Here is a 14,763-nt window from a genome sequence, read left to right on the forward strand (position 1 = left end):
TCTGATGACAGCGGCTCCATCTGTACTTCTACGGTTGTTTAAAAAAAAGGTTTTCGGAATATTTGTCTGTTTGTCATCACGTAAAAACTACTGGATGAATTTGGATGGCGTTTTCATTACTGTATAGCTTGGTGACTTAAAAAGAAACTGAGGTATGTATTATATCAATCACACACACCTGCCATGTAATATATTGTACATATATTGTGGTGTGGTGGAATCCTGTATGTGTATGTTTGGGTTCATTGTTAACTAACCATTCTGTGATCATAGCATTCTCATGCACCCCTATTTAAAGCAAGCTCATTTATCTTAAACCTTTTTATAACTGCTTCCTTAGTGGTAATTCAGGATAATATTATTGCTTTCAGAAGAAACAGCAGAAGACATATTTTAGTCTTGGAATTTCCTAACTCCTATCCATCAGCCATAATCGCCGGGGATATGGTCGCTCAGCAACTGGTCAGCAACTTGCCCATGTGTACAGGGCAACTGTCGCAGACAGAGTGTCTCGTTTTATCATTGACCATCTCTGGGCACTGAGCATTATATTGCTCAGCGATCATATTGCTCCATGTGTAGGGAGCTTAAGTGAGCAAATAGGTAATGCCCATTTCTCTGCTGTAAAGATACAAACTCACTGCTCATTGCTTCTGTTTCTTTCAAGATGACAACCTAGATGCCTAATTTACTTTGGCTAAACTTTATTTATAGCTAAACAAAAGAGAAGTACTAATGGAAGGAACATGTAACACTTTATACTCCTGTGCCTGGTTGGGATACGGTCATTAGATCTACACCAACTTGGTCGACAAGCATTGGGTCGACACCACGAGGTCGACAGGCAGCAATGTCAACATGGGTTTAGGTCGACGTGTGTCAAGCTGGACATGTGTCTAGGTCAACATGGGTCTAGGTCAACAGGTCATTATGGAGACACAAGCATTAGGGTACTAATAAGGGTAATATTGTGGGTAATTCATGGGGTGTTCCAGGAATATTATGTAATAACAGTAATCTTACCTCATTACAGCTCTTAGGTACAGATGACCTTAGGATATGGGAAAAAGTTAACGACATAGGAAAAAGTTTCAAAACTGTAAATAGGTTGGACAGTGGGAATGGTGGGGAGGCCTGTAGAGAGTCTACTAAGGGGGAGCTGGGTACGAGGAAGTTAGTAAGGAATACAAATAAGTCCAGAGGAGAAATTCAACACAATGTTAGGGATGCAAATAAAAATAAACATAAATTAAAATGCCTACTGGCTAATGCAAGATGCTTAGCATGTAAAATCAGGGAACTTGAAACTGTGGTCACTAGGGACGATTATGACATTATAGGTATTACAGAAACATGGTGTAACGAGCACAATTGGGCATTATGCATGGAGGGATATACACTCTACAGAAAATACAGGGAAAATAGAAAGGGCAGAGGGTGTGCCTATTTGTAAATAATAACTTAACATCGTATGAGAAAGTAATGAGCACAGGCACAGAGGAAGACTACACAGAGGCCGTGTGGGCAGAGATAACCGACAATAAAAAAAAACTAATAACAGAATTTTAATAGGGGTATGCTATAGTCCACCGAACATAAACGAAGGGGACAAGTCTCTTCTTTTAAACCAAATCAAACAATCATCAGATAAGGGCCAGGTATTATTTATGGGTGATTTTAATTTACCTGATATGGATTGGAAAAACGAAACATGTAAAACAGCAAGAAGCAGTGGGATCCTAAGCTTACTTAAAGACCAGTTTATCACACAAATGGTAGAAGCTCCAACTAATAAGGCATTATTGGATTTGGTTTTAACAAATAACATAGATTTAGTTTCAAACACAAAAGTAATTGAACACCTAGGGAACAGTGACCACAATATGGTTTCACTGGAAATCAACTTCATTAAATTACATCATAAAGGATCGACAAAAATACTAAACTTCAGAAAAGCTAACTTCAAATTATTCAGAGAAGCCCTAAAAAGAATTGTGTGGGAAACAGTTTTTGAGGGGATAAATGCTGAGGAAATGTGGGATACTCTAAAAAATGTACTCGAATCATTAACTATTAAATACATTCCTAAAGTAACTAAGGGTAAATTCAATAAAAAAAAGCCACCATGGTTGGACAAAAAAGTTAGGTCAGCAATCAACAATAAAACAAGAGCATTTAAATTCTATAAAAATAACTTAAATGAGGAGGCGTTCACCAAATACAAAGAATCAAACAAAATTTGCATAGGGGCAATCAAAGTAGCTAAAAGGGATTATGAAGAGCGCATAGCCACTGAAAGTAAAACTTACCCCAAGAAGTTTTTCAAATACATAAATAGTAAACATATAATTAAGGACAGCATAGGCCCACTAACCAATATCAATGGAAAAAGTTTTATGGAGGACAAGGGAAAAGCAGAACTGTTAAATGAGTTCTTCTCATCAGTGTTTAGTAAGGGAGAGCAGACTGTGGAATGCACACATACCACAAATGGGATGAACAAGCCGGACCTCAATATTGAATTCTCTACCGAGGAAATAATATTGAGGCTCAGCAAAATCAAAACAAATAAATCACATGGGCCAGATGGAATTCATCCTAGGGTACTAATGGAATTAAGGGAGGAATTAGCTTCCCCTCTACATTATATCTTTGATAATTGACTATCATCAGGAAAGGTACCAAAAGACTGGAGAATAGCAGAGGTAGTGCCATTATTCAAAAAAGGAGGATCCCGCTAATTACAGACCTGTTAGTTTAACATCAATAGTGGGTAAACTATTTTAAGGATTTTTAAGAGATGGTATCCAGGAATATTTAGACCTTCATAGTTTACTCAGTAATAACCAGCATGGGTTCGTGAAAAATCGTTCATGCCAAACTAATCTACTTGGTTTCTATGAAGAGGTTAGCAAAAACCTTGATAATGGAAACGCTGTAGATGTGATTTTCCTAGATTTTGCTAAAGCCTTTGACACAGAACCACACAAGAGGTTGATAAATAAAATGGAGGACATGAGATTAGGGGCAAATATCTGTAGATGGGTAGGGAACTGGCTGTGTAATAGAGAACAAAGAGTAACAAGAAAGTAGTGGACCACCTTCTGGCCCACCTTCCACTAGATTCTCAAACGGGCAAAATGTGCGACTCAGCGCTGGTCACAGTGGGCCCACTACTGAGAGGACTGGAAGGAACCCACCTTTGAAGCAGAAATAAGAAGGAGGTGACGCTGCCCGGAGACTTACTGCAGGAGTCCAGGACCAGCGCTGAGTCGCACATTTTGCCCGTTTGAGAATCTAGTGGATCACTGGTTCTCCACAACATCTGGTAATTTGCTGACAATATCTCTTTCCTGTTTATGATGCATCTGGAGTGGATTCCATTTCTGTGTTTGCTTATTTGAGAACTTTTTAATTATAGTCCTCCGAGTTTTATGGTAATTGTGATGTTATCCCATATGTGAGGATTTTATCTTGTGTCACTGTTTATTATATGTATTAAAACCTGTTTACACTATGATGGTATTTTTATATCTCTTTTTCGCATGATATATATTGGAGATATTTGAACAAGGAACAGTGCACAATCAGTTGGATCTAAAGATAAGAATTTTCTGTATATTCTTATTGTTTAAATATACATGTGGAAGGGTTGAGGCGCAAAAGTGTTGGGAGATATTATTCTTTTCTATTGTATTCCAGGAGGGGTGTGGATTTACCTCCATTTATCTCACCAACAGATTTGCTGCCCACCTGGGAGCGCACTATCTGTGATTCTGAAACTTTTTCTTGGAATGGAGAATTTAAGCTATGAGGAAAGATTAAACAATTTGGGACTATTTACACTAGTAAAAAGACGTTTAAGGGGGGATATGCTCAACATATATAAATATATTAGGGGCCAATATAAGGAACTGTCAAAAATTGGTTAAAAACATCCATGGGTATGAATAAGTAACATAATTTGTCTTTAAAATATCAGAACATACTATACAACAAGGGATAAGCTACTATAAACATAAGTTGAACTAGATGGACGCAAGTCTTTATTCAGCCTCACCTACTATGTAACTATGTAACTATGACATGGGCTAGGTCGATAGTCAAAAGGTGGACATGGGGTTCTTCACTGTTTTTTGAGCTGACATGTGCCTACAGGCAGTATTTCATGCCCTACCATCCACTAGGGCGTGGTGAGAGAATAAAATAGTGTGCCGAGCATAGCGAGGCACTGTGCCTGAAGCATCACGAGCAAAGCGAGCGATGTAAGGGGATGCGGTGCACTTCAAACTGTGTCCATGTCAACTGTGTCGACATTCGGGTAAAAAAACAGTGACAAACCCAATGTCAACCTTTTATCTGTCGATCTTGCCCATGAGGACCTAATACTTGTGTGGACCTAATGTCCTGTCGACCTAAACTCATGTTGACCTAGACACATATCGACCTAGACACATGTCGACCTAGACCCATGTCGACCTTGCTGCCTGTCAACCTAGTTGTGTCAACCCAATGCTTGTTGACCTAGTTGGTGTACAGCCACACCCGCCAGGTTCTGGTATAGGTTTTAGGCGTTCTGCCAGTGCTAAACACTAACTGCATGAATGATTTGAAACCCTAAATGTATTAGCTCCCAGACTACAACTACTGCCTGTTGCTCACCTGTGGTGTGCCAGAGTATCAGTTCCCTTTCCTTGTACTAGTCATTTGGTTCTGCCAATACTTTTTTGGTTCCATCTCTGGTAATCTACAGGAATCCTTGCATGGCATCTGCTGCCTCAGACTTGTCTTCTGCATTCTGTCTCCTGGTGATTCCTCATTCTGTCCATCTCCAGACTTGCCTGTGGTGATCACTGACTTTTGGTTTTCCTGACTCTTCCCGTTTGCCTCTGGTGTTTGCTGTTCTGGGAAGTGATCTCAACTTCCCTTATGCCACTGTTCTCGGTCAGTTGTGCGTAGTTCTGCATCTTCCTATGTCCCTGTAGTATGGTAATACAATCTCTCTTCTGCCATCTGACTTTGTTCTACGTATTACTGTGACCAGAGTTTCCCTAGGCTATTGGATTTTACAGGACTCTAGTGTTTATAGCTTACAGTTTGCATTTCACATTTATTTTTATTTAATAATGTGTTCTTGGCTATTGGCTATTCTGTGATTTATTATGTGCTTGGGTGTTCAGGTCATTCTTGTGATTATTCCCCAGAAGCCTCACATCTCTTTCCTCTTTAGGGATTTTGTCATTTGCTTAGCTTTGGTTAGGCAGTTTAGGTCAGTTATGTACATCTTAAATCAGTGTTTTTTTTATAGGACTCTTAGCTAATGCACCGCGTCCCACAGTAAGCAGAGACAATATTGACAGGTGGTTGCTAATTATTACAAATAATAACATAACATTATTTTATTATAAAACATTTTCTGGTCTTAAAAGTACATGTGTAAAGAACTTTTGCTTCTGTCTCATTTTCTAATTTCATTGGATTAATATTGATGACTAATTAACAAAAAATGTCTGTGATTTTTGGATCATACCTAATCAAGGAATGGGTTAGCTTTTCTGTCCGCATTTACTGTGCAAAGCTGGATCACAGCAGTTTCAATCTGTAACTCTCCAATTCAATTCAACATATTTTTCTTCCATAGGGAAATAACCCCATCAAAGATAACAGAGATTGTTCTTGGCTGAAGTGACCCAGTCTGTGTCACTGTATATGTGACTAGGCTTCAAAGAAAGAATGCATAAATGTGGGTAATTCCTTTGGACCCTTGCAATGCTGGGCTGAATATTTGTTGCTGTAAATTGAATATATTATATTTGGCTGATTACACTGGACCTTCGCAATGCTGGGCTTATTATCTGCAATTTATATATACTATTGAGTACATATGTATAGTAACCTATCTTATTTATTTAGATATTCACAGTTTCTTATATAGCGCAGCAGATTCCGTTGCACTTTACAATTGAAGACAGTCATAAAACAAATTGGGTAACAACAGACAGAGGTAGGAGGGCCCTGCTGCAAACTTACAATGTTAAGGAGAGATACTAGCCTGGTCTGCCATTTTCTGGACAGGAGGTTTTATGTATATTACATAGTTACATAGTAGGTAAGGCTGTAAAAAGACTTGCGTCCATCCAGTTCAACCTAGTTTATTATAATAGATTATCCATTGCTGTATAGTATGTTCTGATATTTTAAAGACAGATTATATTTCTTATTTGTACCCATGGATGTCCTTAAGCAATAAGTGCCTATCCAACCCTATTTTAATTGTATTAATTGAGTCAGCCGACACCACCTCTCCAGGAAGAGAGTTCCAGAGTTTGACTGCTCTGACCGTAAAGAAATTTTTTCTTCTAGCTGAACACATTTTTTTTTCTTCTAGTCTATACTCATGCCCTCGCGTCCTAGATTTCTTTCTAGTAGAAAAAAGGGTGTTTGATCCTTATATTGGCCCCTGATATATTTGTACATGTTGAGCATGTCCCCCCTATGAGTTTTGTGTAAGTTTGAGGTGAGATTTTTTGGTACTTGTGTATTATCACGGCACCCATCGCATTGCATACCATAAGGCTTAATATGGTATGCAATGAGATGAGATGCGATGCGATGGGACCCTATCTAATTTAAAATTCTATACCATTGTATATGGCATACAATGAGATGAGATGAGATACGATTTTAAATTGTATAAGCACACTAATGGTTGCATTCAATGTTAATTGGCCCCCATATAAGATTTTTAATTGTATAAGCACCCTAATGGGTGCTTACAATGTTAAATGCACCCCCACGCCACCCCCACTATCAACACCAACCCAAAGCGTGGCGAATGCAGCGAGCCCGCGAGGGGCGGCGGTACGCGTCCTCCGACCTTTTCATACCCCCACTATCCATGTCGGCGTGGAGTTGATTTTATATAGTGTGGCGAGCGCACGCGTAATACATGTAAAGTAAAACGCGGCCCCTCGTTTACAGGGTTCGGTAATATTACAAAAATTCAGCACGTACAACAGGCATGTCCAAAATATGGCCCTCCAGCTGTTGTGAAACTACAAGTCCCATTATGCCTTGCCACAATTTTGCTATTAGGGAATGCTAAAACTATGGCAAAGCCTGCTGGGATGTGTAGTTTCACAACAGCTGGAGGGCCACAATTTGGACATGCCTGACTTACAATGTCACTCAAGTTCCCCACTCCACCTCAAACCCGCAGAAATATTAATACTATTAATTTTCAAGAGTTTATCTCCTCTCAATAACAACTGCTTTCACCTATTTTGAATCTACTCCTGAAATGGCAAATGAACCATAAGCTCCATACACACTACTGTAGGTGGCATTTTGAACAATATCACTCAGAAAAGGCTTTCTGAGTGATGTTGTTCACAATATCATCTAGTGTGTACACTGAATATTATTAACAATGTGCGTCCTGCATGTCAATAAAAATAAATAAAATTTTATTTAATCAATCCACCCCCAGTCCCGGAGTTCCTGGACCTATTTTACCAGCAGGATAGTAAAAGCATGCTATATACAAAAACCCATGTATGCTATTTACACTCCATTTCTAACAGTTAATGTGGAATATACTGTAGCTGTATGTTCCAGAGATGAGAGCAGCCAATCAGAATTTCTTAAGATTCCGTGGCTGGCATACGATGAAGGATAATGCAGGAGGGCATGTCTATGACAAGTGTTCATGGCTGCACCACAAATATACTGATATGAGTTAAGATTTGGTATTTATTTAAAATAATTGGTCCTACGCCCCCTCCCCTGAATGTTTTGGAGCCTCACAAATATGTGTGGGTGTTTTATTATGTAATTCACAGTGATTCACCTCATTGTTGTACAGTGAGGTAAATGGAGAATTCCATTAGTATTTTGTAATTATTTTGTATCATTTAATTCTAAGTGAATTGGAAATATGTGTCTTCTTTCCCTGAAATTTCTTATTTATGCTAAGAAATGCTTATTTATATTTTGTTATATAATCTAAAATAAACGTAATTTTCGCTTCTTCCCCGTTAAGGTTTTGTAACATCTGTGTAACAGGAATAAATTCCTGACCCACACGTTTATGTATGTGCTTGCTCATTTGTATTCCCTTATTGTAATCTTTTATGTCAGCAGTGTCCCAGAATGTGTGACGTCTAGCCACTTGGAACAGACTGTAACAGATTGTATGCAGCATACGAATGAAGGGGCCATGCAAAGAAGGATAAAATATCTCTGCATGCACTGGTTAAATTATAAACTGTTATGGTTACATCAGAATTGATGTTTGAACAAAATAGTACTTGTAAGGAGATGGAATAATATTTTATTTAAATACTAGTCGTTGTGAATTTTGATCAAGAAATGTATATTTAAGCCATGATTGACTGAATTCCCTTTTCTGTTTTCTAATCAATCTGTTAAATGCACAGCTGCTCAAGAGTAGCAGGATGGCTATTTTGTAAGCATAACAAATCTGCATCTAAATAGAACTAATTATAGCTGTACTCCTGCTCGCTTGGCTACGTATTTGATTTGAAGTTAAATCACAACTACAATCATTTTATCTGAAGAGATATATTTAATAAAGGCCAGAATTGTTGGAAGGTTAATTGCAAGGATATGTTAACATTTACTTGGGTGACCCATTAATGCATTTATCAAAGAGATTTTTAATAGGCTGGTTTTGTGCACAGCAGGGGCTGGCTGGCAACTTTCAGCCTGGGGGGCAACAGAAGCAAGTGGCCCATCACCATCGCCATCGTTTCACCACCCTACCCTCTCCCCTCTAGTATGCAGCAAGGATTAAACAATCCTTCACCCCTACATACATACACCAGAAATGGGGACAGTGCGCGCCGAAGACGGGTTGCAAAAATTTACACTTTAATCAGTGTGAAGTGAATATATGAATATGTAATGAGCGGCTCCCATCTCCCGGCCCCCTACTGGCGAATGTGTAAAAAAAATATATGCTTTAAGCACATGAATAAAAATAACATGCCCCTTCATAAAAAAAAAATCGGATTTTTTTTACACCAAAAAAACCCCCCTTTCCTTTAAAAGATCACTTTCCAGTTCACCTTTAAAAGATGTTTAATGCAAAACGGTGAATCATGGCGAAAATCATGCTGAAAGCAGTTCTCCATCGTAGCATTGAATACACTCTCGGCGAATCCCAGTGAAAACCCCATTAAAATACACCAGTGAATTGCAGCGAGCATGAAACGGAGATCTGGCCGTCATTCACTGTTCACTTTCGGCGAACAGTGAACATTGAAAAGGGTGAATCAGATTTTCAGTAAAAAAGATTCACCGCAGGGAGTGAAAACAGCCCGATTCGCTGAAAAAATGGTGAATCCAGAGCATTGAATACTGCCCTAAGGGTTACCTTTTTGATGTGGCTCACAGGCCCAAAACACAGGACTTAAGGTTTGTATACACGGTGCCATTGCCTTGCCATTCATTCCTGGGGTCAAATCGCATGGCAAGCAAAATGCTTCCAATCTTGACTATACAGTACAGATCTGCACTATATAGTCTTGCCTGCACATATAGAGAGCGCACATCAGGATAATATCAGCATCGAATTTGGCTGAAAACCATTACATTTTGATTTGATTTCTATTTGATTTTGACTACAAAGTTATCGCACCGTGTGTACACGCTACATAGTTACATAGTTACATAGTAGGTAAGGCTGAAAAAAGACTTGCGTCCATCTAGTTCAACCTGGTATAGATATCCATTGCTGATTTGGTAGGTTCTGGTATTTTACAGACAAATTATATTTCTTATTTGTACCCATGGATGTTTTTCTCCAGTAAATGTTTGTCCAACTTTGCCTTGAACGCATTTAATGAGCCAGCCGTTACCACCTCCGTAAATAAATAAATTCTTTCTACTAGCTGAATGAAATCTTTTTTCTTCTAATCTATACTCATGCTCTCGCGTCCTAGATTCCTTTCTAGTAGAAAAGAGGGTACGTGACAGTTCCTTATATTGGCCCTTGATATACTTGTACATGTTGAGCATGTCCCCCCTTAAACGTCTCTTTTCTAATGTAAATAGTCCCAAATTGCTTAATCTCTCCCCGTAGCTTAAATTCATAATTCCCCTAATAAGCTTTGTTGCTCGCCTTTGGACTTTTTCTAATTCTATGATGTCCTTTTTATAGTGTGGGGCCCAGAACTGTACTCCGTACTCTAGGTGAGGTCTCACCAATGCTTTATATAGTGGCATAATTACCCTTGAGTCCCTAGTTTCCATTCCCCTCTTAATACATGCCAGAATTTTGTTGGCCTTTTTTGTAGCTACATTACAATGGGCACTACATCCTAGTTTGCTGTCTATTTGGACTCCTAGATCCTTTTCAAGTATGGAATTACCCAGTTCCTCTCCGCTAAGGTTGTAACTTGCACACTGGTTGTGTCTCCCAAGGTGCATAACCTTACATTTATCTACATTGAACCTCATCTTCCATTTTTTTGCCCACTCATCTAGAATTGCTACATTAGTGTATTGTGTAATGTAGGTTGAACACTGATATATAATGGCTTGCAAATCCCTAAATCACCTGCGATTTAACCCAGGAAATTCATTATGTCTATATTATTGGGGTAATTATTCAGATCTATAATATGGGGGGCAGGACTTAATTAATTTTCCCAGGTCACTCAATATTTAGTTATTAGGAGGCCAACATCCAGGGGCATTTTAAGAGAGAAGAAGGCCCATGTGCAACCTCCTCAGGCTGGGCCCTTCTTTTCTGCCAGGAGCAGCCTGTGTGATAGAGTCTGAGCACTAGAGCACTCAGATCCTATTGCACAAGAGTGAATCTCCAGAAAAAATGAGTTGCAGACATTTTTCCAGCACATTTCGTATTGCTCCTGCCGGCAGCAGTGCAGTGTTGTGAAGTCTGAGCACTAGAGCGCTCAGACTCCATTGTGTATACGCAGGTCACTGGGAAATGGCTGCCGTCCTAATTTTCCAGTGATTTTGGAAGAGCTACTGCTGCCACCGCTGGACTCCGGAGGGTAGTATTATAAAAATGGGTGCAGCATCTGCGGTGTGGGCTCCCATGGGACTCAGGGGCCCATGTGCTCTGCATACACTGCACCCATTATAGATAAACCACTGTGAACACCAAGGGGCTAATTCTAAGTCTTGGTACATACCTGACAGATAAGTCGTGGACCAGCCATTGCACCAACAGAGTGGCCATTGGCACAGTCAACTCACAGTCTACACAGTCAACTCAATATGTCTGTGAACAGCATTGTTCACAGATATATTGTGGGTAAACAGCTGCCAATGGGCCTCCGATATATCGGCCAGTATGTTTCCAGCTTAAGTCACATGCAAAGTGACTGTAGTTGTGGGCAGCTATGAAAGGATAATTTACTACGTTATGCTAATGATATAATCTTTATTGCTGATGTGGGCGTTGGTGTCTGCTATGCCGCAACCATTTCCATCAGTATTGGCACTTTCATCCTCCCAGGGACGCAACGACAACTGCAAGGGCCCCATAGCAAAATCCTGAAAGCCCCCCCCCCCCCCCATTGTCACAATGCCCCTTAAGAGGGGGGGGGGGGGGGGGCAGAAGAAAGAGTGGGAAGAGCAAGAGATAAAAGGTGCCCTGAAAGAGAGTTGAGTAAGAAAAAGAGGGAATGAGAAGAGAGGGAAAGGGAGGAGTGTGAGCACGAGAGAGAGAGAGAGAGAGAGAGAGAGAGAGAGAGAGAGAGAGAGAGAAAGAGGGGATCAAAGTATGATAGTGTCATGGAAAGAAAGGAGGAGAGACGGAGAGAGGGAGAGGGTGTCAGGGAAATAGAAACAGAGCCAAGTGTAGAGATAGGTGGAAGAAATGAACTCACCAGCTCCTTTCACTGGTGCTGGGCTCCCCTGCATGCTCTTCTGTGCTGGACTATACAGCTTCCCAGCACCATGGTCCCCTGCCCTGCTCCCCTCCGTGAGGTTCGTCTGCTGCCACTGCCCTGGGCTTTACTGCTCTCCGGCGCTGGGCTCCATGGCACCACTGCTCCATGGATGGCGCCGGGTTCCACTGCTCCGCGGGCAGCGCCGTCCTTTACTGCTCCCCGGGCGACAGTGAGCTCCACTGCTCCCCAGGCGGTGCCAGGCTGTACTGTTTCCTGGCCCTGGGCTCACCGCTCCCCGGCGCTCACCGCTGCCTGAATAGCTTAGAAGATGGAAGCGCGGCCACCACTGCCTGATTTGCAATATTTAAATAAAAACTGGAAATAAAAGATCAAAGGGGTGCTGGGCCCTCCCCCCCCCCAAGGCCCAGTCCCATAGCAATTGCATCACCTGCACCCTCTATAGTTCTTCCACGGCACCCCTAGGCCCCAAAAAATATATATCAAATTAAGTAGATTGTGTTTATATGTGCTTCTTAGGTTCAGTTATGTGGTAAAGGGCAGTATTTGGTTCTGATTGTATACATTTTATGATTGGCAGCCACCAACACTGGTTTTGTCCAGAAATAATTGATCATAAATAATTTGAATTGGTCCTGGACAACCAACCCGAGGCACCCCTGCAAGTGTCCCGAGGCACCCCAGGGAGCCTAGGCACACAGTTTGGGAACCACTGGGCTAGACGTTAATTGCGGATGTGCGAATTTGCAATCCTATCAATTATGTAATGACTGTGCATGTATACAGATCATAGCATGCACGCACAAGCTTAAATAGCTACAAAAAGTATCTAATCGCAATGCCCACGCAATTTGTCTGACAGGAAGCTGGCATTTGAGGGTGGTACAGTAACTGGTTGTTTTCTAGAAGTGTCAGAAAAAACCACAGGCATGCCCAAGCATTTTAAGGAAGGGTGTGTGATGTTAGCGCCCGCCTCGATTAGCCTATTTATGTCGCAGAGTTGTGGAAGTGTCAGACTTAAGGTGCGTACACACGGGGTAACATGATCGCTGGCAATATATCGTTGCAATATATTGCTCAGCAATCATATTGCTCAGTGTCCCCTTTTCATCTGCGACCAGAGATGGTCGCAGATGAAAATGTCACACTGCCGGGAGAAGAGGCAGGTGAAGTCGCTGGTCGGAGGAGCAAGCTCCTCTGACCAGCGACCATTCAGGGGCTGAAAACGGGAGCGCGCACCCGGCGATATATCGCTGGTGCACACTCCAATCGCTGGCAATATGGTCACTCAGCGACCATATTGCCAGCGATATTTGCAAAAATTGCCCCCGTGTGTGTACGCACCTTTACTGTACATTTGTACTGAAAAATCATTTAATGTCAGTGACTTACGAATAGATATGTGACAGTAGACGGGATTGCACCATTTTTTCCAAATCACTTTGAAATTTACACAGGGCGGATTCTCTCAGTGGGCGGGATGTTCTAACATCCGTTGCCCTATATTGCTGGGCACCGCATTCTTAATAACCGCATATGCTCTAACATATGCCGTTATTAACGCAAGGGACAGCTCTTGCAAAAAAGATATATCGGCCGCCGTGAAACTAAACAAGTACTTAATATTTTCACAGATCTGCTGCTTACAAAACAGTAGAAATGACATTTGAGGCCACCTCTGAATCAGACTCAATAATTCACTCACTTTTCTAACCAATAATTCACTGTATTTAAAAATGAAACAGAAAGTAAAATTCAATGTAATAACTTACCTGGTGTTACTGAACGGACTACAACTGGCTTTTCACTTCCAGCGACAAACCCAAAACCAAGAACTGGGTCTCTTCTCATTTCCACATTCCTAGGTGTGGGAGGGTTGATTTGGCAGCTTTCAATTCGTGGATCTTCAAATGTTGCTGCTTGTGTCAAGTGACTGGAAAAAAAAAAAACCATCATTAAAGCCAAAGTTAAGATGGTTAGTTTGTGGTTTAAAACTGTTCAGCGAGCAACTTAATGAAAATAAACCAGTACACTCTATTGCCAGTGGTCAAAAATGACAGTTCCATTTACTGGTATACCCATTAAGTTCAATATTTCCTGCAATTATACATTCAATGCTGTGGATATGACAAAAAATGTTAATTACTTGAATATATTTAACCCAGAAGCAAAAATGAAAAGAAAATAAATAAATTGTTACTTTGTGATTAAAAATATATCTAAAATAGGACCCATAAGAGTATCTGTAATAAATATATGTGCCTCAGTGATGCACACACAGTATGGGAGGTTCTTAACCAGGCTATGGCAGGACAGATACAGTATCCCTTCACTAAAGAGATAACGTTAGTGGCAAGGGGTGAGGTTTCCCAGCATGTAAGTAGCAAATATTCCATGCAATGTAGGGGATTGGGCCTTGGCCACTGATATTTAACACATATTGGTGGTATGTCAGAATGATCAGTGGTTTTTGCCATTGATGGTGGAGAGACAATTTTTTTCAACCATTAATGGCAGAGAAGTTGACAAAGTTTTTTGTTTTGCTCCCCTTATGCAGGGGTTCAGAGCTTAGCCTTATCACTGAATGCAGCCCACATATCTCTACTTCCTTACTTGATTGGTCCACCAGGTCTATCTCCCGCATGGTGAAAGCTGCTGCCTATGCCGGTGTATTTGCACCATTGATGAATAACAGCTGAGGTTTTCCTGTTACTGATATTAAACACTTATGGCACCATCGATGATGGCCATAGATGGAAGAGCATGCAATGGCCATCACTAGTAAAATACTGCTGTTACATACCACAATAGACTACGGGGTGAAATTTACTAAGCCAATCCTGTGATCAAACGGGTACGA

The 14,763-nt window shown here is 40.8% G+C and overlaps 1 protein-coding gene across 4 annotated transcripts in view; it reads right to left on the reverse strand.

Moving 5' to 3' along the window:
- FRMPD4 (FERM and PDZ domain containing 4) overlaps nucleotides 1-14,763 on the reverse strand; it is a 395,081-nt gene that overhangs the window by 89,666 nt on the left and 290,652 nt on the right. For all 4 annotated transcript variants that reach the window (XM_083174315.1, XM_083174316.1, XM_083174317.1 and 1 more), the window contains one exon: nucleotides 13,676-13,836. In XM_083174315.1, the coding sequence (XP_083030441.1) occupies nucleotides 13,676-13,836 (161 nt within the window). The remainder of the gene's footprint in view (nucleotides 1-13,675; nucleotides 13,837-14,763) is intronic.

Source organism: Crinia signifera, chromosome 2, assembly GCF_055691185.1.
Source record: "Crinia signifera chromosome 2, ASM5569118v1, whole genome shotgun sequence".
Lineage (NCBI taxonomy): Eukaryota > Metazoa > Chordata > Amphibia > Anura > Myobatrachidae > Crinia > Crinia signifera.